Source organism: Citrus clementina, unplaced genomic scaffold (genome assembly GCF_000493195.1).
Source record: "Citrus clementina cultivar Clemenules unplaced genomic scaffold, Citrus_clementina_v1.0 scaffold_4, whole genome shotgun sequence".
Taxonomy (NCBI): domain Eukaryota; kingdom Viridiplantae; phylum Streptophyta; class Magnoliopsida; order Sapindales; family Rutaceae; genus Citrus; species Citrus x clementina.
Window position 1 is genome coordinate 19,249,710 of NW_006262274.1, and position 18,583 is coordinate 19,268,292.

The 18,583-nt window shown below is 37.0% G+C and overlaps 2 protein-coding genes across 7 annotated transcripts; one reads left to right on the top strand and one right to left on the bottom strand.

The window, feature by feature from the left end:
* LOC18044224 (protein ASPARTIC PROTEASE IN GUARD CELL 2) lies at window positions 1-1,657 on the top strand. The gene has a single exon (XM_024186045.1). It carries the CDS (start codon window positions 134-136, stop codon window positions 1,619-1,621), a length of 1,488 nt encoding a protein of 495 aa, XP_024041813.1. The 5' UTR covers window positions 1-133; the 3' UTR covers window positions 1,622-1,657.
* Window positions 1,658-4,084: 2,427 nt separating this feature from the next.
* LOC18044225 (helicase-like transcription factor CHR28) lies at window positions 4,085-18,249 on the bottom strand. Of its 6 annotated transcripts, none has more exons than XM_024185447.1 (11): window positions 17,956-18,249; window positions 16,092-16,288; window positions 15,380-15,999; window positions 13,042-13,113; window positions 12,880-12,957; window positions 11,880-12,786; window positions 10,236-10,366; window positions 9,727-9,948; window positions 7,169-7,702; window positions 6,794-7,006; window positions 4,085-4,513 (listed from the first exon to the last, which is right to left on the bottom strand). In XM_024185447.1, the coding sequence occupies exons 1-11, from the start codon at window positions 17,976-17,978 to the stop codon at window positions 4,409-4,411; spliced, it is 3,102 nt and encodes a 1,033-aa protein (XP_024041215.1). In that variant the 5' UTR covers window positions 17,979-18,249; the 3' UTR covers window positions 4,085-4,408. The 6 variants fall into 6 exon arrangements, with proteins under 6 accessions (XP_024041215.1, XP_024041216.1, XP_024041217.1 ...); XM_024185448.1 differs by having other exon boundaries at window positions 18,007-18,248; XM_024185449.1 differs by having other exon boundaries at window positions 16,092-16,311; window positions 18,007-18,248.
* Between the last annotated feature and the right edge of the window lie 334 nt (window positions 18,250-18,583).

Here is an 18,583-nt window from a genome sequence, read left to right on the forward strand (position 1 = left end):
TCAATTATTACAAACCCCACAACTTTGTTTCCCTCCACACACCCCAAAATCTCAAACCAAATAAATCCCCCCCGCACCCCCTCAAAGCTCAAACCCTAAAACCCAAAGCAGTTCACACAACACAACACTATCCATGGCATTTTCACAAACGACATTTTTGCTCAAACAAGTGTTGCTGCTACATCTTCTTTGCAGCATCATCACCACCTCAACCTCCGCCGCCTCTAACACTCATTTCCAAATCTTGAACGTCAATGAATCAATCAAAGGTTCCAGAACCGATCATGCAAAGATGTCCCAATACAATGAACTCTTTGAAAGGCATAATAATATCAGTAGCAGTAACACATCAAGCGATGAAGCAAGATGGAAGCTGGAACTTGTACATAGAGATAAAATGTCATCCTCATCGAACACCACCAACAACATGCATTATCATCGACACCAACACAGTTTCCATGCACGCATGCAAAGGGACGTTAAAAGGGTTGCTACCCTCGTACGCCGCCTGTCCGGAGGGGGTGCCGACGCTGCAAAACACGAGGTGCAAGATTTCGGAACCGACGTCGTTTCGGGCATGGACCAAGGCAGCGGTGAGTACTTTGTCAGGATTGGAGTTGGTTCCCCGCCAAGAAGCCAGTACATGGTTATTGACTCGGGTTCAGATATCGTGTGGGTCCAGTGTCAGCCTTGTAGCCAATGCTATAAACAATCCGACCCCGTCTTCGACCCCGCTGATTCGGCGTCGTTTTCTGGAGTTTCTTGCAGCTCCGCCGTCTGTGATCGCCTAGAGAACGCCGGATGCCACGCGGGGCGGTGCCGTTACGAGGTGTCGTACGGTGATGGGTCGTATACAAAGGGCACCCTTGCGCTTGAGACGCTTACAATAGGCCGGACGGTGGTCAAGAATGTGGCTATTGGATGTGGGCATAAGAACCAAGGCATGTTTGTCGGAGCCGCTGGCTTGCTGGGACTTGGAGGTGGATCCATGTCACTAGTGGGTCAATTGGGGGGCCAAACTGGTGGCGCATTTAGTTACTGTTTAGTGAGTCGGGGCACCGGATCTTCCGGGTCGCTGGTATTCGGGCGTGAAGCATTACCGGTGGGTGCTGCTTGGGTCCCCTTGGTCCGTAACCCACGTGCCCCGAGTTTCTATTACGTCGGGCTCTCGGGTCTTGGAGTCGGAGGTATGCGGATACCCATATCCGAAGACCTTTTCCGGCTAACCCAAATGGGTGATGACGGGGTGGTTATGGACACGGGAACTGCCGTGACTAGGCTGCCAACACCGGCTTACGAGGCGTTCCGCGATGCTTTTGTTGCGCAAACCGGGAACCTCCCGCGGGCCTCCGGAGTATCCATATTTGACACATGTTACAACCTCTCCGGGTTTGTATCGGTGCGGGTTCCAACCGTATCATTTTACTTCTCGGGCGGGCCAGTGCTCACTCTTCCAGCAAGTAACTTTCTTATTCCGGTGGATGATGCAGGCACATTCTGTTTTGCATTTGCTCCATCCCCTTCGGGACTTTCCATAATAGGGAACATTCAACAAGAGGGGATTCAAATTTCATTTGATGGAGCAAATGGGTTTGTGGGATTTGGCCCCAATGTTTGCTAAGCATATGCTGTAAAGTCAGCAGTGAATTTTGCTAGTCTTCAGGTAATATATATTTTATATGAATAGTATATCTTATATTACATATAAATATTTGTGAACCATTATTGTATTAATATTTTATTATCATGTGGGCATGTTATCCCAGTTAATAAAGTAATGCTTTCTTTACTAATGAAGAAGTTTGCGTGAAAGACTACATTTGTGATTGTGTGATTCTATAAAGCTTATGCAGAGAGGCAGGCAGCAAAGTTCAAAGACAGGTATTAGGTAGGGTATTTTATATAAGAGTCAAAAATTCCCAAGGCAAAAATCTGAGAGAGTCAAAAGAATCACAAAAAAGGCAATTTACTTGGGCATAAGAGCAAGCCTTTATGTGACCTAGAGGATCCAAGAGAGTCCTTTTAATCTAAATTTAGTAGATTCACATCAAGTAGTTAATAATTCAGTCTCCAATGGCCGGTGGAAAATCACCCCCCTTATTTATTTATTTTTTCCTTCTAAATCATCAACGTGAAGAAATTCTCTTCTCTCTCTCTCTCTCTCTCTCTCTCACACAAGAGCATAGTGTGCGTAAATCATGAGGGCAAGGGAGCCACCACCATGGTATTGGTGGACATGTGTAGCCATCACCAGTCGTTTTGGTCGAACTTTGGTGTAGCCTAAGTTGGAGAGCATTCAAGCAATGACTTTTACAAAGGCATCTGCTTTTTCCCCATTTTGAAAGACTTTTTGAGTGACGAGATCATTACCTTTGCCTTCTTTTCAAATAATAGAACAGAGGTTGTGAAGAAACAAAACAATCTAGTACCCCGTTCCCATTTCCATTTGACATAGTATAGAAGTTGGAAAACAACTATCACAAACGCAATTAATCCTCTCAGGGCTCTGTTTTAAAAGCACTTTAGAGGCCCACAAAAGTTCAATATTTGTTTTGGTGAAGTTGGTGAAAGGAATCGAATCAACAAAAGCAAATGTAAGCTTTGGTCAGTCGGAAACTCCAGTATCCTTTTGAATATCCTTGCAATTTTTACTTTTCACCCCCATTTATGATTTCCCCCGAGCCCAAAAAAAAGGAAACCTAAAATAAAATAAAATCTTGTCAAAGCGCGCTGTCCTGTCGGTAAATGTCTCAAACAGGTTAAAGCATTAATCGAGATTAAAAGAGAATCAAAGATGCGGATCAAATCGGATCAACAGGCTTAAAGACATTTTTACAGGCATTTCCTTTTTTTTTCTAAAAGATGATAGGAAATTGTTTCAGGAGAACTCTCATCTTCAATGGTTATTTTTTAAACATGCTTTCTCATTACACGAAGGACAATAATAGAGATCTTCGCCGTGAATTAGCCTGTAAAACAGCTGGGGACCAATTATCCAAAATAGATGTATATCAGTATATACAAGTACAAATACACGATCCGTACATCTTAATATCACTAGTAACAATCAACTAAATAATATAACACACTGATTGTACAATGCTGTAAAATTCTTGGAAAAAATTGGCCTTCCTTACTAGGCCCGGCGCAACATGCAAAATAAGTAATGTAATCATCTCTCCGTGTGACTCTTGTCTTTGTAACACTAATCTACACCAAAACATAGTAAATTAACATGCCCGCATTCTACTATTTAAATGTCATCAATAGACGATAGAGCGCCCATTCTGTCGCCTTGTTGGAAAGGTTGCGCATACTTTTTCTTTTTCTTTTTTTTCAAAGAAAAAAATCTTGTTGCAGTTTTATGATGTCTACTTTTTAAGTACAAATGTAATTACTGATTGGTTCAACAAGTTCGGCTCACACTGGCGAAGGGATTGGGTTTACATATAAGCCCTATTTAAAAATAAATAGACCCCCACACACCCCCCACCCCCCAACCCCAATGCAAAAAATAATAATAAACAAACAGATGATACAATTAAGTTGAAACAAATATTATAGATTTACCTGTTAGAGTATAAAAACTTGAATTGAAAATTTCATACATTTTTGTTTTTCTGCTCCACAAAGACATGTTGAATTTATCCAGATGACAACAAAGGCCAAAATAAGGAAAAAAGGAAAAGGAAAAGTTAAATAATGATGATTGATAGTAATTCCTGGTTATAACTACTTTTTTCGCTCAAGGAATATCTTGTTTCCACTGAAAGCACAAAAATATGTTCAGTCACTGTAAAAGCAAAGGGTACTGGAGTTTGCTGCAAGTTAGCCTGTCAAAGTCTGATTTTTGGGTTGCTTTTCTAATGGGGCCGACAAACCAAAGGTGAAATCTATTCCTAGTCATCAGATGAGATTGTGACTACACTACACAAACTTAAGAGGTGGTAAAAAGAAATGTACCTTGGGCATTGTGTCTCAGCAGCCATGATCAGGTCCATGTACAAGCTATCTTTTCCTGTCAAACTTCCGAGCCTCGACCAGCCCATGTTAAGCATATATTAATAAACAAAAAAGCCAATGATTAAACTAAATATATGATATATACTAGAAATAATTAGGAATATTTACAGGCGGCTTTGGATTGCTATCCTATGCTTGATGGGAACAAAAAATGCCTTTGTGGGGGCTTCAAACCTGACAAAAGTTACCATCCAAAAAATATATCAACACCCATCAAGTCCTAAATGAGCCACAGCATATGCAGGAGCTACAAGAGCAGCTACAGATTTCCTTGGGTCAATGTAGCTGAGCAAAACTCATATTTGGCTCTCAAAACTTCCTAGCAAACTATGATCTATTAAATAAAGAAGGCTGGACAAATACAAGTTAATGGGTAGACAGTCTTCTAGACCATAAATAGATATCTAAGATCTTCCACAGTTAGACGAGATGCTGTGCCTCCCCCTTGATCTTCCCCAAAAGCAGATGCTACCATTTTTCTTTTATCATCCTGCAAGACAAGGATATTAATAAAGACAATGCATCAGAGGATAAACAATTTTCATCTTTCCATTTAACAATCTCTATTTGCACCTTAACCTCTATTGCCTTTATTATTTCAACTTAACAAAATCCAAAAAAGTATGAGAGAATTTTAGCATGTCTGAGTGCACAAACTTTATCTTTCATCACCAATGACGAACAACCTTTCTTCCCCTTTTTAAATGAGGAAATTTTTTTGAATATGAAATAAAAGAGGAACAACAAGTCAAGGTAGGGCATAATGAGTCTAAACCCTCAAGGTAACTAGAAAGAGACTAAGAAAGCACATGCAAACCAAAGCCTCAAAAAGAGTCGAGAAAATTGGTAGTTTAGCAACTTCCAATATTCCAATGGCAAAAGCGAATTAATTTCAGCTAGAGGCTGATCCCAAATATATAATGGCTAAAGAATGCAAACCTAAACTGGCCAAAATTTCAGCAAAAAGTACGAACTGGTAAACTAACTCATTGCAAGTTAGCAAGCACAAAAAACTTGTGTAAAATAGTTGGTCCACATCCACAAAATAGAACTTCAGGGTTAAAGGTTGTGTACAATTCATACACCATAACCACCTCAAGACTCACCTGGTGTTTGCACATGCCATAACCACAAAGGGAAACAATGAACCGAAAGGGGAAATTATTTTGATACACAAACAAGGCTAAATTTCAAGGAATACTATCCATATTAAAGTCCCACAACCAGCGTACAAAGCAAGCAAAGAGGAGGCAACAAGGTGATTAGGTGAAACTAGAGAGATAGGAAATCATTAACTAACATTTGTTTCACTTGCAATGCATCAATTATGTCAGTATAGAGTCTTCTATTTTTAATTTTACAAATTTCTAACGACTTTTGAGCTAGTTTAAATTGTTGACCAAATTTGAATAAGAATCTCAATATGCCATTCAGGTGACAATTCTATAAGAATATATGTTCTCTGTTAATAATGACGTTATAACACCCATGCAGTCATGCACATATTACTAGAACAATGATGATTTACATCAAAATGGGAATAAAATCTAACATCAAGAAAGCTATCAATAATAATCTGAAACCAATACACTAAGATTGCCATGCCTACTTCAACATCCAAAATCCAAATTAATCATCTAACACTGTAGGGACATTATCATTTTAAGTTGAACATCATCAAACATTTACTCAATGTTTATATATATAGTCCAAATTAATCATCTAACGCGGCCTCAGGCGCCGCGAGGCCCCTCGAAAAGTTGTAGGCCTTTTTGAGACCCGGGGGGGTCACACCCCCCCTCCCCACCCCCACAGGCCAAAGGCTATAGCACACCGGCCTCGGCGCCCTTTGGGCCTCTGGCCCCCTGCCCTACAGGCACTTTTTTGGGGCGGGCCTCTCCACGCACCTCCCCTCAGGCGCCGCGAGGCCCCTCGAAGTGATACAAAAGAGGACCTGGTCTGGGAGCTCACGATTCAAGTTATATTTGGACATCGAAGGAAACAACAGAAGTAAGCCTCTATTGCACAGTATCATTAATAAGCAAGAATTTACAGATTTATCAAGAAACCAATCCCACCGAAGTTAATAATTAAGAAACCACCAAAAATTCCTATCAGAAAAAGACCAAAGATTATAAATCTTCCCAAGACTCACTTGAAGGCAATTCAATTTTGAACATAGTCAAGGAATAATGCTGCTAGAAAGGTGCTTTGAGGGCCAAAGGCCCATGGCACATCAGAAGTGCACTTTTGCTCCATTCCTGCCTCAACCTTGTGAAAAAAACTTGTTTCTTCCTTTCCTCTTCTCCTGTTTTGCTTTCCTTCCCTCGATCATAAATTCAATATGCATATTATTGGGTTATTTTCTTGCTAATTTCCTATTAGTTGGAACAAATGCTTCCTAATTTAATATCTTTCACAACTATAACCAGTTGGCATATCTCTATTACACTTTTACAGCTTCAAAAAACTCCTTTCATTTAACATTTTAGTTCCCAAAACTAAGTTTGTATACCCTACTAAGCCGGAAGTGCTGGACCAAATACCTTGGGATTTGCCTTAAGTCCAGAAATTGAGGAGAACATACCTCAGTCCACACATTCCAGAAAAAAAATATGTTGTGTTTGAAAATCGATACCTTCTTGATAAACCAATTACTATAGTCAGAGTTCTAACTTCTCAACTTCCAGGCATGCTAATCATTAAAGATACATCAGATAAACTAAGCAGATGTTTAAATATAAAGCCAGTAAAAACTTAGCAACAATACCTGGAGTTTTAATATTCTATCTTCTACAGTATCTCTAATAGTGAGCCGAGTAACAGTAACAGGACGTGTCTGTCCAATTCTGTGTGCTCGATCAACAGCTTGATCTTCTGTAGTTGGATTCCACCAAAGATCCAAAAGAATAACATGGCTTGCAGCAACCATATTCAAACCAAGGTTTCCAGCTTTTAGTGACATCAGCATCACAGTGATCTGCTATAACTTCAACAAGTTAGATGATCATATTACAGCTCAGATTATTAGTGTTAAGAACAGATAGAATCTTTTTTGTGACCAATGACATCAACTTTTGTTCCGATGGTACTACATCCAAAATAAAATTGTATTCCAGTCTTATTAAAGTTATAGAGAACAAACCTCGCGATCAGCGTTGAAATCCTTAACAGCCCTATCTCGGGCAGCTAGAGACATTGTGCCATCAAGCCTCCTGTATTGTATACAATGTTGATTCAGTGAATTCTCAACCAAATCCAACATTCTAGTCCACTGCGAGAAGACAATTGATTTTATCGGTCCTTCAATTGGTGACTTTGAATGTACTGCAGATGAACCATCGCTTCCTGCGGGATCATGAATCTCTACAATCGAGCATTTAGTGTTTAATTCACATTGTGTATGAAGAATATCAAGAACGGTTCTGATCTTTGATGAAAGATACTCATTGTCAAGAATCCCTGATTTGTCAGCAAATGGAGAATCTGTGGGACTACCTCCACCATCATCAGAAACGCAATTTTTAAGAGTAGTTTTTGAGAAAACAACATCAGCACCTAGTTGTTCTTTACATCTAGGTGCAGGGCACATATTGTCATCTCCTGTAATATACTCTGATGCACACTGGTAGCAAAAAACATGGCCACACATGGTAACAACAGAGTCCTCAGGTGGATCCTATAAAACAATCAAATATGGATCTGAGTAGTAAATAGGGCCGAAAACAAAGGTAATCACCAAGTATCAAGCACAGAAATTTTGGGACATACTGGCACCCAATTCTCCAAAACATCCAGCTACATGGTAAATATGTCTAGCAATTTCTTAGGCAATATTTATACGGCCAATATGAATCAAACATAAAACAGAACATCAAAACAAAATGCCCCATGTTAATTTAAAGAGTATAAAATGATACAGACGGCCAAAGACAAATCCAAGCTTTTGCTTGTCAGATAGGCAGAGAATATGTAGGGGAATGAGACAACTCTCTCTGAGGAATTTAGCAAAATAGCCCCGTAACTTCCAGAGAAGCTTTCGCCCAAGGAGAAATGAATACAGCAGATACCATTAAGACAAAGCATCTGAATATGACTCTTTTCCATCTTGGTGCATTATATGCTAGAAATGTAAAGAGACAGCTAATCATCTGTTAATCCACTACTCAGGAGCACTTTATGGGCTAATTAATGCAAGGCAGATAAAATTCTACGGCGAATGGGGCTTCTGATACTTTTCTGAACATTTAGTCCACTTTTTCAACTCCTTTCTCCATTTCTTGTATGATACATCTTTCCAGTCCAGCTACTTGTGTATATATGGACTACTCCCATCAGACATCTATTTAAGAAAATGTGGGCCAACAACTCTTTCATAAAAGAATTGTCAGAAGACAAAAATTTGACCGACTATTTACATAACAATTGCAAAATCAAGCATTGGAAATTGAATCCTTTTGTCTTTTAGCAATTCTTTACGCAAAGAGATGCTGATTCATATTTGAAGAGAATAAGTACATCAAATGTTCTGCACTAGAAAATTCTCACACAAAGATATGACCGGTCATCATTGCAGTTTTTTCCCCCTAACAGTTCATGAATAAGTGAGTACAATCAATGTATCCTATCACTTCCTTTTCTCACATCCATGCTAATAAAACCACACTGCTCATAGCTGCGCAATTCCATCACCTCCAGAGATGGAATTTTTTTCCTTTTTTTTTTCTCTTGTTTATAAGAAACTGTAAATTGTACTAAAGATGAAAAATCATTACAATGAGTGAATCAACTGTCCACCAAGAAAGCAAAATAACAAATTTAAATTTATTTAATGGTAGAGACAACAACAATTATAACTTTCATACAATAACCATTTAGCAGCGAGGACAATTGTCGACACCAAACAATAACGAACAGCCATATCTATGTTATCGAACTTCATAGTTATTTTTAAAACAATAATGGTTGAGATTCCAACGGTTGAGTCCCAACGTTTACGTGTCATTCACCTATTGGATGGTGAATTTCATAACTGATAAAATTAATATCCTACCAACCATTAGATGAATGCCGCATCAATTAGGACTCAAGTTGGAACTTAATTGTTGGGATCTCTAGCATTACTTTTTTTTTTTTAAAAAAAAAATGATTTCCAATACAACACAATGAAACCACTTCCATAAGTTAAGAATACTACTTCACCCCAGATTGACTAAGCATTTAATGATTGGGACTTTGTGACTAGCTTTTTGGACTTTCCTATAAACACTGTACCAAGAATAGCAAAAGAATGCAACCAAGCCCCATCATTACATGGATTTTCACTTTTTAATTTTTTAAAAATAGTTTTTGGTAACGGACTGCCATTACCACAATGACAGATCGAAACTGGTCTTGAGGAGATGGAAACTAGTATGAGCAGTTTCTCTCACAAGACTAGAATTCCTAAAATACCTAGCCAAACTCAGATTCAAGAGAATCAAATATTAACAGATGATGTTCTAAAACTCCACAGAGACCATAGTAGACAAACATCCAATATATCATCTGTTACTATTATTCATCAAAACCTCAAATCAAGCATAAGCCATAAAAAATACACAATAATGAGATCATTTTTTTTAATAAGAAAGAGAATGAATTCTGTCAAAAAATTCCAGAAAGAAAAAGAATAGAAGTATTACGTTTAAAGTAGAAACTCACACTGCATACACAGCAAATGGCAGAGGAAGTTTCCAAGCGACTCAACAGATCAATTAGCATGTCTCTAGGGAGTCTCTTTGCCATTTCACCAGAAATTTTTCCAACAGAGTCAAAATCATATTCTTTTACGAGAAGAGGGTGATCACAAGCCTGACGGAGGCGTAGAAGCATCAAGAGAATATTTGCATAGTTCTGGTTCACTGTGCCAGCATCAGCAAAAGCCTGAAAGAAAATTGGCTTAGATATATGAGAAATCAGCAAAGAAACCAACAAATTGAATTTGATCTTCAAAGGAAAAATCCTTAAAACTACTATGGAAGGATCCTCCCTCCATTCTATCTTAAGCCACTCCTGGGATGTATAAAGCCTAGGCTCTCTTTGCATGTCAGAAAAGAGAGCCTAGGCTTTATAGTAAATAAAGGCAAGGTATCTGTTTGCAAGTCAGAAAAGTCAAACCAGTTGATTTATATATTTCCTCAACTTGAATAATGATGTGAAGTAGAAACCACCTTAAATTTCTTAAGAGAATCGGATTCAAGCTTCTTATAGAAGGCCCACTCCTCTTTTGAGAAATCCACCTTTGTCAAGCTGATAGTTTTTGGAGGCAAATTAATTATAGGCTGGCCATCAATGAATGTTCCTGGACATAACAACTAACGAAGATTAGCATCAAACAAACAAAAAGGAAACAGAAGTTCAAATTCATTATGGCACAATCAATGGAACAACAACAAAGAAACATATGGTTCTGATAGCAATGTACCAACATCCCTCATGATGATTCAAATTTAGATACATCAATAATTAAATTTCATTTTGCTGATCACAGGTAAATGAAAGCAGAAATAAAATTCATAAGAAGTGAAAAGAAAACCCAGACAAAAGTATGACACACTTCACTTAGATTATCTGTAACAGAAAGTATACTATATTTGTAAATGCACTAGATCGCTAGGAAAATAAAATAAAATGAATTACTCCAGCTGAAGCAACGTCAAATAAAAACATTGCAGTTATCTTTAACCGTCTTATAAATCAGAAATGCCATCCATGAAGACTATCACAATTCATTCCTAAACAAGATGCCAAAGTTCCCTAAGAGAGCATGCAAGGCCAGAATAAAGGTTACATGACTGATGAATTGGAAAACCAAAGATTTTGGAGTGAAAAATACACACCTTTGAATTAACTAAAACAATACCACTGAAAGGATTGTATCACATGGTGACTATCACCATTACATAATCATTCATCCTTTGTAGCTACTACCCACTTGGTATTAAAGTTGGGACTTACCACCAAAGCAGGTTCACACATTTTTTTATAGAGTTTATATTTGGAAAGAACCAAAAAATTGGTATCGGTATAAAATTGACTCTGGAAAATCTTTAAAAGGAACAAGTTCTACAATTCCCCAAAGAGTCCATAACAAGCAATCTGGTAAGCATTCTAGCTACACGTCACACCTCCCCACGTAGCCAAAAATACAATTTCAGCCATGACATGATGAAAGTAGTGCAAAAACTGAAGTGATACCTCTAGCCAAAAGCAATACAAGAGCAGACAATCCATTGTTTCATATTCATTCAATATGGGATGCAAGGTGCTTAATGCAGTTTTTTTTTTTTAAATGAACGTGTTATCCAATATTTCTACATATTTAAAATAGATGTATACTTAACAGTGTTCTTTCTGCAAAATATATTCGCAATGCAGCAGAACTACAATGAGACCATCTAAACATTATACTCTTGCATGAAAATAGTCTTAACAGTGTTCTTTTTCTTAATGCCAGAAACAAGCAAAAGAAGATGCAAGTAAAAGCATCAACTATGCCAGTCTATTAAGTAATTAATGAGATTATCTTCCAGTTAATGTCAGCTACAATAGTTCTTCATTATGTGAAGACATCCTAATCCAAAATCAATAGCAGCTGCAGTCATTTTGTAGACTGACAAGATACCTAAAATGACATGAATTCTTAAAAGGAAACCAACAGAAAGAAACACATAGAAATCTTCACAAAACCATGAATCAGAATTAGAGACACATCACACATTGAACATCATGCCATGAACAAAAGCAATATTCCAAACTCTGCCCTTCCAAATATATAATACCACACAACCAAAAAAAAAGGGAAGACCAGTTACCTTTTGTACGACGCAGCATTATAGCCCTCAGTACAGCTTGAAGTTTCTTGTAACCATGAAGTGAATTTCTTGATATTGGGATCTTTATAGTACTGTAGAATGATTTGTATACAGCATAGGGGTCATACTTTAGAAACCTGAAGTAACTGTACAGATCATCGATTGAATTTTGTATTGGTGTTCCAGATAAGCACCACCTTCTTTTGGCTCGAAGGCTACAGCAGGCTCTAGCCACTTGAGTTCGGTGATTCTTTATTGTTTGAGCTTCATCTAGCACCACCCGAAACCAACCTACTTTGGCAAGTGGACCACATCCATAATCAATTGAGGAATTGACATTTCCTTTTTTACCCTTCTTTCCCCTCTTGCTAACATTAGATATCTTTTTCCTCTTCTTATTCACTGAAAATTCAGAAGATAGTCCATAAGTTTCCCCATTTTTTTCATCAGCCTCTTCTTCATCAACTGAAGGTTGCTTTGGAACTTCATTAGTTACAATAGAATATGTTGTCAGAACCACATCATACTTAGCTAGTTCAACAGGATCCTTTGTCCTACTACCTCCATGGTAGATAAGGACAGAAAGTGCAGCCTTATCTGGAACTTTGTCTTCCAGCTCCCTGGCCCACTGTCGGAGAACACTAGCAGGACAAACAACCAATGTACCAGCGGCTGGCCTCCGCCGGCTGAATGAACGAGTAGAAGTACTTACTTCTGGGACCGGTTTGATGTCATCAGATTCTCCAGTCTCCTTAACCTTATCCAGACCAGCATTGCCATTATCATCATCATCATCCAAATTTAAAGCTTCAGTTTTCTGATTGCCTAAGACTTCTGTTTTTGATTTTGATTGCAGTGACCTCTGCATTTGTATAAGGGCAATAATTGAGATGGTTTTACCAAGGCCCTGCAAAATAATCAGTCAGTCAGAAATTTGATCCTATCAAGCTAGTATCCTTAAGAAGACATATAAAAGTCAACAAAGTTTAGAAAAGACAACCTGGTCATCAGCTAAAATTCCACCTAAACAATGTAAACTTCTAGTTTCCTTCTGAAGCATCCATGCCAATGCAATCTTCTGAAAACTTAAATAATGTAGATAAACTAAGTGATGGATGGAAATCAAAAAACAGAATTATCTAAATTAAAGATAAGACTAGACCTGATGTTTTAAGAGATTGACAGACAAGAGGCCATCAGGTAGAGTAGCTTCCACTTTTGGTTGATTTAGATCCTGCAAGAAACAAAGTGCACCTTATTTAAACTTTTTATTGCTTCAAAAATAAATTAATTTCTCAGCAGCTAATTATCAAAAAGATGCTTATATTTAATTGCTTTTTATACCCAAAACAAAATCAGGGCATCTTCCAATCAGCATCCTGAAGACAACACCTAGAACCCCATCCATTATAATGGAACTGATTTAGAATTATGAAAAAGCATAATCTGCATGCCTTAATATCTCTTGCAAGGCATTTGGAGAAGGAGGACTAAATCCACATGACAGAGAAATGGAAAAGAAAGAAGGCCCAATGCTTTATCTTCTTCTTTTAACATTGTTTACTATTTTCAGGAAAATGAACAGATGCATACTTATAAAAAATAGTTACATACGTGGATGCGATCTCCACAATCAACTCAAAGACAGAAACCATACAAAACTCAACTAAAGTTCTTTGTAACTATGTCTCCTGTAAACAGCAAGACTCTCAAAACAAAAAATAGCTCACAACCAATCAAAGTATATTTCCATAAACTTTCCTTTAAAGAAAGCAAAGATATTCTCAGTAAGTAGAACCACAAGAAGCCAAAGCAACCCACAAGATTTTCACTTCTTTGGCGATGATTTCCATTAGAAAAGTGGTTATTGTCATACATTTTTTTGTTTGTAGCTTTCATTCAAATGGGTAGGATTCCAAGGAGTTAGGGGATGCATAGTAGGAATTGAAAAGCCATCTTTAAAGAGTACTTCCTTAACCATAGAGATCTTGAAGTGGGTGGTAAAGGGAAGGATATTCATATTTGGGAGGATATAAATGGTAGTAAATTTCTTCTTAGTAAGGCTTTCCCCCACTCTGAGTTGGAATTGGAATTGGAATTTTGATTTAAAAGGAATATGAGAAAGAATTCAAGAATTTTCGAACTTTTTGGAGTCAGTCAATCATTTCAATATTGATGCGAAAAAACAAGATAGAAAAGAAATAGGAAACTAGAAGGCTGGGGTATCTACTCTTGAAAATCTTTTCTTCGGAACTTGTTTGAAGTTTTCAATGGAGAATTTTATAACCAATGAATAGAATGGGCGGGACAATAAAACAGAATGTAAAATGTCCCTCACCAATACTTCAACTTTCCTTGCACCAACTTGGAACCTTGAATAATGCAAAGAAAATAGATTGGGATAACCAAACGTTTCAAAATTGAGTCATCCTCCAATTTTAATGTAAAATAAAAAAGAGAAAAGGAAAAAGAACTGCCTAACTACATTAAAACTTATCCCCAATATCCAAAAAGACAATAGGCAACTATTGACAATTTTCCAAATTGGGATCTTACCTAGTACTTGTCTTAATAACTTTAAAGCAGACACTCATCCAGTAACACTTAGTCCTTCAAAAAGATCATACTTCATTGTGCAAGGCATTAGGGCACAAGCAATACATCAAGAAAATAAGTTAACAAAAATGGAAACCTTGAAATGGAGTAACAAAACAAATAATAAAGACTAGAAACTTGACTATATTTCAAGAGCAACAAGAACCAAGGACTACAGTTGTCAATAGGAGGAATCTCTAGAAGAAGAGTAAGGCCATAAATAATGTAGAAAAAGATGGTGAGAAGACAAAAAAGGACCAAGAAGATGTGATACAAAAGAAGCTAAACTGTTAAAAAGGAAATAGGCAGCCAACTATAGTAATAAAACCAAAACAAGATAAATCAATGAATATTTGGTGAATGCAAGGGGGCACAACCCAGATACATGGGAGAATATAAAAGTACCAAAAATAGAACAAAACTGTAGAAAGAAGGATTGGTTGCAGTTATGGTCAATTAGGTCTCATTTTGAGACCTTATTTCTGAACTTTAAATCTACCTACTGTTCAAAAAATCCTAGTAAGTCCCTAACTTATGATCCTATTCCTTAAGGGGGGAAGAACAAAAGTCTATACTCTCCCAAAATAAGCTATTCAAGGATAAAATACTGTGCACATATCCCAGGACATCTATAAGCTGTTCTTGTGGAGAAAAATTGCTGGCCAAATAATTTGTCTGGACTAACATACAGCCATTTGCACGCAACAGGATCTGCAAATTATTATGAACCAAATATTCTTGTACCCAACTATTTCTAGTCATCTGTTTACTATATCTCAAAGCTACATATATATTGACGTCAAAGATAAAATATATACCAACAATTCCGCCAAAAAAAAATGAAAAATAAACAAAACAACTGCCTATTCAACTCATTTTTGCATTAAAAAAAGGGTCCCAAATACCTCCAATGCCGCTTGATAAATCAATCTTTCATCACCTCCAACTGCCCTTTCATCAGCAGAACCTGAACGATAGGCTAGGTCACTTGGACCACCAAATTGTGTCATGGAAACTGACTTTCCATGCATCAAAGATGAAGGCAAGATTCTGTTCCCCTCATACATCATAATATCATCATCATTTTTCTTCACATAATAGTCTCTGATATAGCCCTTGCTGTTGACTGTACTTGGCCCGGCTAAGTGGTAAGCATTTCCAAAAGTATCACGAATCTGACTGCTGTTCATATTCTCTACTGAACTTTTTGATTTTGTATTTAGTGAATGCGGCTGAGGAAACGCAGGGAGTGTCCTCTTCAAAGCCTGTTGAGATGAAATTTTCTCATAATCTGCAGAAGCAACATTTGCAATTCGAGGATTAACAGTCTGCAGCTGACCCACATTCTTGTTCCCAGATAAATAATGAGAATCATCTGCTTGACCATTAGACATTTGGTGGTCATCACTAAAACCAGGAAGCATCTGCAGTTTTTCTTGTGAATAACTATTTGCATTCGAAGAGCTGCCATTGGAAGCATATGACCTTTCAAAAGAAGGAACCTTTTGAGACTGCCCACCATAACCTGCAAATTTGTTTAATGGAACGCCATTCAAAATACATTTCTCGTTTAATGAAAACCTGAGGAAGTTTTCAATTTGCAAACACCAGTCTGACCTGTTCTCGCGTTTACGGCGGCCTTAGTTGCCCATGGTGGAAGAATCCTGACATTGCCAGATTGTCTAGTCTCTGACGTATCTGATTCTCCTATGTCCAAATCACTATCAGATGAACTGATATCTATTGGACTGATTGCAGCCATGGAAGTTAAATATCGGCTTTCTGTTTCTTCAACCAATTTTGTAAAAGAACTCCTAAAAGATGAGCAAACATGCAACTGACAAACATTATTAATACTGAAAGCAGCTATTTAACCAGGTAAACTCTAGTTCAATCAAATCATCAGACACTAGCACATGTTAACTCACCTTGTCTACACAATGTCTTAAAATTAAGCTGCAAATCCATTTAAAGAAGAGTAACATGACTAAGTTGAATTGATGTAATTACAAAGATGATGCACATGTTCAAAAATGGATCTCAAAGGAACTTCTCTAAATCCTTCAAAACAGAATATTAATCAACAGTTTAAAAGGACATAGGAAAAGAAAAATAATACAGGAGAAAGGTCTGACATGAAAAGCTTTTGTTTTTTGTCAGAAACAAAAGATTATATATTAAACAATAAGAGATATGTACAAGGATTAATGCAACTACAAATAAACAAAAACAATGATGGTAAAATCAACCATGCTTCAGAAATTCATTTTGAAAGTCTTTGTACGAACCATAAAATTTATTTGGGAAGCACAAAAGAAGCTAAGGAAGACAAACCAAGGAAGTCGCAAGCTTAAACTTTTCTATAGATATGAATTGGTATAATGAACCATGGTAAGAACGTCAATTTAAAATGTCAAAGAAATCTACATATATTCAAGCAGTTCAAGTTAAACTCTGAGAGTTAAACAGGTCACATTGAGAATTGAATCAAAAGCCTACCTAGATGTAGTGGCTCAAGTAAAAGCTTGCCTATAAAAAAAGTAAACAAGAACTGTGAATTAATTGTTATGTGGGGTCTGCTTGGAACTCAATTCAGTCTGCCTTTTATGAAATTGAGTTCTTGTCTTAGGTTTCAAATTATTGTTATGCAATTAGAACTGTGTTTATTTATCTACACTTTTTCTTAATTGAAAATTAGCCAAAGGATGGTAAAATCAGGTGCCACAACCAGAAAAAATGATGAGTGATACATTAGCATGCATTGTGTTATCACTCAGCCCGAGGGGGCAATCAGCTGCATAACCGTACTGGCTGTACACACCCATAAGGACACCTCAAACTAGAGGATAAACCTTAAGGCCAAACCTTGTCCACGCTCATGAGTGCTCTCTTTTATTACCATTTCGTTGACATGCAAAATGCATACCACTTAAACCTATAATTCCAATGCTACTGAACATTATAACCTAAAACTCAAAAACGTTGAAGAAAATAACAATAGCTCAGGTATTTTGATACCCCACCCAGCTAAAAATTTAAGACGGCTAATTACAAGAGCAAAATAAATAAGTAATACTCCAATCTGTTTTCCCCAATACAAGAGCTCACAGAAATGCCAAGCACCAATTTTTCTTTTTTTCTTTTTTTTTGGCCTAACTCTAGACATACAAACTCAATCATGTAAACTATGGTCACATAAAACAATTGGCTAACAATCAATCATTCCAAGCACAAATTGAACAATCACATTCTCATCATTTAGCAAAAGCATTCTATTTTTCCCCAAAAATTCACTCCAATCCTAGTAGGTGGATGTCAGTTCTAATTACCCAACTCTCTAAACACAAAAATTCAGCCATTATTTCACTAAAATGGCCCATGATCATATCATAAAACGCATTAATAAACCCTCTAAATCAGCCAATTTGGATTCACTAAAGTTTTCTAAGGGAGCAAAAAAATAAATAAATAAAAAAGAAACCTTGAACTGAAAAGGTGACGCATTAGAGAGAGAGCGTGCGAAAACCCGTACCCGTTGTGAATGGCGGATCGTTATCGAAGTACAGTACTGCACATAGGGTTTTAGAGAGAAAAAGCCAGCAGTTGATGCGCGTGTTCACAGGCGTGGTTAAGAGAGAGAGCAATAACGGTAGCGTTTTGAGCGAGCAATGGAAGGACACTTTAGTTTTAATCTTTGGATTCCGCTCACTTAACTAATACTTACATTTTAAACACAAAACGGGGAATAAGCATCGTCCACCTAAGACCTAACCATGTTGTGAACATTTTGTGGTTTTAATTTCTAAAAAAATGCAACCGCCACCCAAAGTTTTATAATGAGCTTTTCAAATAATTTGCTAAACAATTTTCTAAAAGGAATTTTGTGCATTATTTAAACTCTATTTTAAGAAATGCCAGGAAAAAATTAGTCTTCTTCGCCATATATGGACTAGTTTTTCTCTAACCTAACAATAATATTAAAAGCAGCTATTGATAAGTTTCTCGAGAGAAAAAAAATAAAATAATAATAATAATTGCTTATCATTTTATTTTTCATATGTATAAGTAGATATTCAAGTCCGCTATTTGCTTAAATAAATAGTTGATTT